The 7457-nt window shown below is 37.9% G+C and overlaps 1 protein-coding gene across 1 annotated transcript; it reads right to left on the minus strand.

The window, feature by feature from the left end:
• Positions 1–1398: 1398 nt before the first annotated feature.
• Positions 1399–2306, minus strand: LOC104505190 (5-hydroxytryptamine receptor 7; the record flags this gene model as incomplete). Its single annotated transcript, XM_010153404.1, has 1 exon — positions 1399–2306. A coding segment is annotated over one exon (751 nt), but the record flags the coding sequence as incomplete, so codon positions are not given.
• Between the last annotated feature and the right edge of the window lie 5151 nt (positions 2307–7457).

Below are 7457 nucleotides of genomic sequence, written 5' to 3' on the forward strand. Positions count from 1 at the left end.
GGTCATATTGGCTTCGTACTTTAGAAAGTGGGGACACAAGTTGGCCTAAAGTGTGCCTTGGTACTGAGGTGATTCGGTAATACACTGTCTCCGCAGCGATGCCCCAGTGTCTGAAGAGTAGAACGAGCTCTGAAACAGTCTTAGCTCCCTGATGTACCCTGTGCTTCATCTGGAACATGGTGTGCAGTACAAACTTGGTCCAGAGAAAGCATCTTGGTTTTATGAGTTGTTTTAAGTTTTTAATGTTGTTATAGTAACATATTACATAATTAGTGCATTTTCTATTAATACATTACTACTAATATAGTAATATCATTAATGCATTTATTAAGTGATAAAGAAAATATTGTTATGCTATTTGACCCTGCTCCACTGAGGGAAAAGCTTTGTTGCCAAAACCAGGAAAAGCAGAATCACATACTTTGGTGAGCTGCACTGGGGGAGGTAAAAAAACTCAAACTGGAAATACTAAATTGTCTTGATTCTTACACAAGGCAAATCCTTAAATAATTCTAAGCAGAAATGATCACCAAAATTAGTGTGTAAGGATAAAGTCTAGATGTCTCTGAATGTCATTGAGTCCTCAGTTTATTTTTTCTTTACTGACTTCTGAAAGGAAAGAAATGCCAAAAAGTCAGAAAAGCTTTCAAACAGACAATAAATTAACTACTGAAGTGGAACAAGGACTAAACATACATCAGCAGAAACTAAGACTTGAGCACGGACAGAGTATTCATCTAAATTAGAGCAGAGCTCAACTGACAAAGCCAAGAGAATTAAAGAAGAGATGGATAAAGACCAGACAGCTCTTGAAATAAACTGTAATGGGGCATGTTTGTTATGTTAGCAACATAGGGTAAGACCCTTACCTGATGTAATTGGCATAGCAGCACTGCAGCAAGTTGTGCTACATGACTGTATGCCGCAGTAGATGTTGGTCTGTGAGACTTTACTTAAACTCTTATATTCACATTGGAATTGTAAGATGTTCTATCAGTGCCATGGTTGCTGTGCAAAGGCAACATTAAATTTCAAGAAGTAGTTTATTTCCAGACAATCCATTAAATTAACATTTAATGGTGTATATATGTAAAATAAAGAGTATTTCTAAGCAATATTAAGTTTTTTGATCCAGCTTCATCATAAATGGTTTATTTTTATAATAACAAATTGAAATTAATTATACTGAACTCTTCACCATTCTTGGGTCTTTATTACAGCAAAGATGCATCCAATATTCAGACCTACTAAAAGCTGTTTGGGGACAAGGGCCAAATAAATGTTCTAAGCCAACTTCGCTCTTTCCTCACTAGCAGTTCAAGCATCCTGCACCACCTTTTACCTGCCCCCTTCCTTGCATTCCTCTTACATCCAAATTCTCCAGACTCACTAGGACTGGTGGGCTGTACAGGAAATAACAACACCACCTTCCAGTTTCTTGATGACCACATTAACAGTGCCCAAAAAGCCTCGTTCTTTCCATAATCCTTCTTTCAAGTTGCTGGGGAAAAAAGCTAATGTGATAAAACAATAAATTATCTTAGTGAAGGTGACCTTACAGAACAAATTCTGGCTTTTCTGCAAGCTTCAGAGCCTCATGCATCCCTGCAGCTGACAGTTTCCGATTGATATTCCTATATCTGCATTGCAGGAGGTTGCGATAAGTTGTCCTCAGGTCCCGATTGAAGAAGGCATATATAAAAGGGTTAATGAGAGAGTTTGCATAACCCAACCACAGAAATGTTCTCTCAACCCACAGTGGGATACAGCTGCATGCTGTACCGCAGATGAAGGGCCTGGCGGTTGAGAGGAGGAAGAAGGGCAGCCAGCAGACAGTGAAAGCCCCAACAATAATCCCAAGTGTAGTGGCAGCTTTCTGTTCTCTTTTAAAGATGGAAATGTTTTTCTTGTCATGCTTTAGGAGACGTGAAAAATTAGTACATTCTTCAGATTCCTTGTGCAGTTTTACAACTCCATTCATAGAAATCCCTTCCATATCTTCTGGTCGCGGAAAACCAGCAAATTTGTGTTTAGCAGCACTCCTCTTGGCAGCTTTGTAAATCTGATAGTACATGAAAAGCATCACTGACATTGGAATATAAAATGCAACTGCCGTAGAGTAAATGGTGTAGCCGAAGTCTTGACTGATCAAACAAACCTTTTCATCATTTACATTTTGTGCCCAGCCGAAGAGCGGAGGTATAGTGATAGAGGCAGATAAGAGCCAAACACACAGGATCATTTTGGCCATACATTTCCCATTCTGCCTTACAGGATATGTCAGAGGTCTCGTTATTCCCAGGTACCTAGAACGATAACATACAGTTACTATATAGTGCAGTAGTTAACTGATAAAAGTTATTTCATGTAGTCTGTCCCAAAATAAAAGAACTTTGGCTAAGTTTTCTACTTTACATTTTTCAATCCTCTCTTTGAATGTATTTTAAACTTGTAAATTCATGTCTTTCACTTTAAAATTCCACGTGCTGGTAGTCTGTATAAACGGTCTTCCATTCTAGAAGGAAATCTCCCATTGGCCATAACAGACTCTGATTTTAACGAAATTTGTGCAACCTTCATACAGATAATTCATTTTTTGGTCATTAATGAAATTCTGAAACCTAAGTCTCACTTGACTGCTTGGTGTATGGGTGAATGCTCACTCCACAAAGCGTACTGCTCTTGTGTGGAGTGCGTGCTTAAGTTAAAACAAGCATACATTCATCGTTATCTTCATTCATTTTATGTAATTATCAGTCACAAAGATCCCTGCCACTAAACTGAGAAGACGAGTTGTCTTTCTTGCCTTCATATTTCAGATGGGAACAACAAACTGCACACTTATGCCAAGAGTAGGTTACTTCAGTACTATAATAATTCTTTTCACCATCATTTAATTAAAAAGAAATTACATTTATTCAATATTCATACTTTCAGTGAGCAAAATAACACTCTCTCACAGTGTAAGCTCAAGAAGACCTGGGGAAAAACTCTGTAGTTTTACCATAAGCTACATTCAGGATTGTAAAGTCTAAATAGACAAGAAAAATGTTTACAATGTGTTAAGTCTTCATAGGAAAAAAAATGAAGTGTCTTGACAACTTCCACATTTCCTAAACTGTGACATCTTGAACTATGTAGTTTTTTCCTAATTAAAAAAAAATTCTCTACTGTCATATGTATCCAGACAGCAATATCCTAAGCTCGTGTTTAAACTCAGCGCCAGAAGATTTCTTTATTTCCTAACTGTGGGAAGTTTCTCTTAGATAGAACAGGATGCTTTTTTCTACACTTAACATTTTCACTTTAAAATTTGGTTTCTGCTCAACTGGAACTTACCTATGAGTTACGGTTAACCTCTCTAATTGTTCTTTTTTCCTCACCTCAGAAGAAAGAATTTTGTGATTCACTTTCCTACTTCGAAAAGAAGTAGTTTCAAATCAGGTTTCAGAACATTTGGGTTTCAAGAGGTACCAGTGTTAGTTACACACTGAAGGGTTTGGAGGATTACAAACAAGAAACATAGAAACGTTATTAAAAATATTTTGGCGGGAGCATTTTTTCTGTTTCTATTCACCTAGCAAATCGAGTATTTTCCTGGCTCTGTGGAATGCTGCATTGTTGATTTTACTGCAATGCAGTAAATTATGGCCAGTGCTGCTGCTTTATACAAGCACCCAGGTATGCTACAGTTCTGGAAGCAAAGAAAAAAAAAGCGCATTATTTCATGGTCTGGTCTGATGAGTAACAATAATCTCTCTTAACATCATCATTGATTTTACATTACTGCTGTGGCAAGTGTTACACAAAGGACAGAGCTGTTTATTTTGCCCTATGCTTGACAGCACACACAAGTAAATTACAGCAGGTTGGTATTGTGTTAATGAAGCTGTCCCTGGCGGGGCCGTGAGCTGATAAGAGTTATTAAAATTGGCTGGGATTAGAACATTGTGATACATGGAACATGCAATTAAAAAAGGCTGTTTCTTGTTCCCCTCACCATCAGCATTAGAACATAATCACTGTCCCAGCTCCAGTGGCCGTGGGCATACTGTACAGTCCATCAAGATTTCTGTTTTACAACATTACAGCCGAAACTGTGCTCCCAAGGAGCTGAGAGTTTTCCAAGATGCTTCAAGATGTATAGCAGCAGGGTTAATGAGGTGAAGTTCCAGGGTTTAGCTAAGTGAGGGGTATGTCATCCTGCTCTAAGTAATGTAGCTGCAGCTCTTCTGGAACAGTGGCACACACTTAAAATTTGTGTGAGAATGTCATGATTTAGCCACAAAACAGTTAAATGCATCCTTTGTGCGGAAAGCTTTCTTGATACTTGTAAAAAAATCTTTAAAGAGTTAGTCCACCTTTCTGAAGTATGTATTTTTCTATTACACAATTGGTAATTAAAAATAACATGCTTATGAGGTAAGTTTTATTACATAGCTAAAAAAGTCAAACTGTATTTCTGTAAAAATCAGATCTGTGGGCTGCACGCGCTGAATGCCTACTGATGCATTCTTATACTTCAGAATATAACAAAAAGAACTGATGAAAGCAGAAGTATACTGAAAAAAATTAAAATTCATTAGTTTTGTCCTGGCACCACTTTTTTGGAAGCTATCTAAGCTTCAAAAATTCTATTTGAAATTAAAATACATTAATTAACATAAAAATCCTCCAGCATCCTTTCTGCCTTACCCTTTTTGCTAAAAGTAGTATGGTAGGGAAAAGAAGTCAGCAGGCATAAATGAACAAACATTATCTTTTAATCTCTATATATGAAATCCATTACCCTTGAAAACTTACTTGCAACTTCAAAATAATGTAAATCACTGCTGTTGTCTAATACACTAGAGGGTGTCCAAGACCTAATAGATTCATGAACTTCAAAAGTATTGTGTCAAATTCATTGTAAATTATGCTTTGTAATACTTAATCTTTAATTACTACCTCCCAAAAAAATTACTAAAGGTAACTCTCCGCTGAAGTTACGATATTGAAAAATATGTAACAACTTGAGGCTGTACTGCTGGGAAAGAATGAAGTCAAATTTCCAAAAAAGACCATTTTATTTATCTCTACTATCCCCCACAAGAAAGGAGCGTCTTAAACTTGTTATTCTGAGATTTGTTTCCTTTATGTGCCACAGGTGTTCATTTTGATCTTGGTGGGGCAGAAACTGTGCCTCAGCTCTCACTGGTAACAGAGGGGCAATGCTATTTCCTTTTCTTTCTCCTCTGAGTTTCTGGACTATATGGTTCTGCCAGAGAGGACATTACATCCAGCACAGTGAGGACCATGTCTAGGCTACTCCATGAAAGCCCAGTATTGCAGACACACAGCCCTTATTTCTTATAAAACTGGTCATGGTGTTTCTCATTCAGCACTGGCTGATGCTGTACACGGAACACCAAAGTGCAGGATGCCACAGCGAACAATTGTCAGACAACTCTGTGAGAAGCATGAAGCATGTCCCAGTCGTGGTCCTGCTGATATTCCAAGAAGAAAAGCTGAGGGGTGAATGGAGAATAATGAGTATGGAGAAGCTGGCACTGGTATCTAATGGGATAGGACAACAACAAAGATGATTGGAATGTTTTGGTATTATGTCACTAAAACCTGGAAAACAGCCCCTTGCTTGAAGAGCTCAAAATAAGAGGAGACAACATAGACCAAATAGAAGGCAAATTATGAGGGACAGAGTAAGTTTGTTTTAAAATGAATGTGTGTCAACACAAGAGCACTTCCCCATTCTGGATTGGTTTCTTAGGATTTCTTCAGTGTGTCCTCTTCCGCGCTGAAGGATCAGAAACTGACTCCTGTGCCACATCTCATACAGGTGTAAGGCACACGCAGGGTACCCAACTCTAGGAAGGAAAAGTTACGCCTTGCCACCTTTTTTCTGGAGTTCTGTTCAAACACGGAATCACAGAATGGTTTGGGTTGGAAGGGACCTTAAAGATCATCTAGTTCCAAGCCCTCTGCCTTGGGCAGGGACACCTTCCACTAGACCAGGTTGCTCAAAGTCACATCCAGCCTGGCCTTGAAGACATCCAGGGATGGGGCATCCACAACATCTCTGGGCAACCTGTTCCAGTGCCTCACCACCCTCTCTGTGAAGAATTTCTTCCTGACATCTAATCTAAATCTACCCCACGTAGGTGGGGGTAAAGAGCTCCCTCCTCTGTGGGATGCTCTTATCAAATATCTCGCACAGTTCCCATTTGCTGCGTTCATTTGAGGAATACCAACAACGAAAATGGTAAAAGAATAAGTCCCTTCTTTCCTTTTGCTTAATAAAAATCTGGCTCCCTGTGATTCAGTATTCTTTCTCAGTATCTCTGAATTGTTATCATTTAATGGCAGGCAATTGTGATGGATAATTTAATGCAAAACCATTATAACTGTACAGGACTGCTCCTGAGATCATTCAGTTTGTGGGTTGCTTTGTTGGTCTTTTTTTGTGGGTGGGTTTATTTGTTTGTTTTGTTTTTTTCATTCTGGTTTTTTTTGGTACTGATGCATTACAATAACCACACAGAACAGTTTTTTATCTGACAGGGCTAACAGTCTCTGTTACCAGTCACTTGAACTGTATATCACACAGTTACTTCTTATTACAGTGTGCTCAATACATTAAACATTACGGCAAGCATTAAGATGTAATGTATATGGAAAGTAGAATGGCATATGGCAGAGGCATCCACAGACCCTGGTGTCTATCTCTGGCACATAATTTTATCTTTCTGTGACTCTTTGTATTCCTTCTCCAGATTTATCTCTGTCTCAGCTATGTGCGTGTTCGATATGTTTTTTGTTTGGTTGTTTGGGTTTTTTTCTTTTAAATATATTTAATTCTCTAATCTAGGAAATCGTGAAAAGTAGTTTGCTTTATCTGCACTACTTTGGAGTGAGTTCACATAGCCATCTACTTATCTACTGGAAGAACTTCTTAGGAAGATCCTTATCATCACCTTCATGCAAATAACTCTCCATTTGTAGCTGAATTGATTAGTAATTCTATAGATGTAGAAGAAGATGCCAAGTATTCCTCTAAGAAGAAAAAAAGCCACAGTTCCAGGAATGGTAGCATGTCAGGATAATCAGGCATGACCTTTTTCTTTAATTACATGAACCTGACTTTTATTTGTTTTTAAGAAGTAGAAAAGTTAATTTCCTTTTCTTTGTGTTTGTTCCTGAGAAAACTAAAAACAGCTGTAATATTTAAGCTGTAAAAATGGTGAATGGTTCATAGGTATATCAGAAACTTTGAGATGAGTGTAGTCCTCATACCTTTCAAAATAGCCAGAAAGCAAACTGAGACTTAACAACTACATCAACTTCAACAATAAAAAAAAAAATAGTAATAGGATGGTCTAGTTTGGGATTCTGTGTCCACACTCTTTATTCCATCTGTTATACGGCTAAAAGATAAAGAAAAAAGGACTTGCTTCTCACTG

This window comes from Eurypyga helias, unplaced genomic scaffold (assembly GCF_000690775.1).
Source record: "Eurypyga helias isolate BGI_N326 unplaced genomic scaffold, ASM69077v1 scaffold1046, whole genome shotgun sequence".
Classification (NCBI taxonomy): domain Eukaryota; kingdom Metazoa; phylum Chordata; class Aves; order Eurypygiformes; family Eurypygidae; genus Eurypyga; species Eurypyga helias.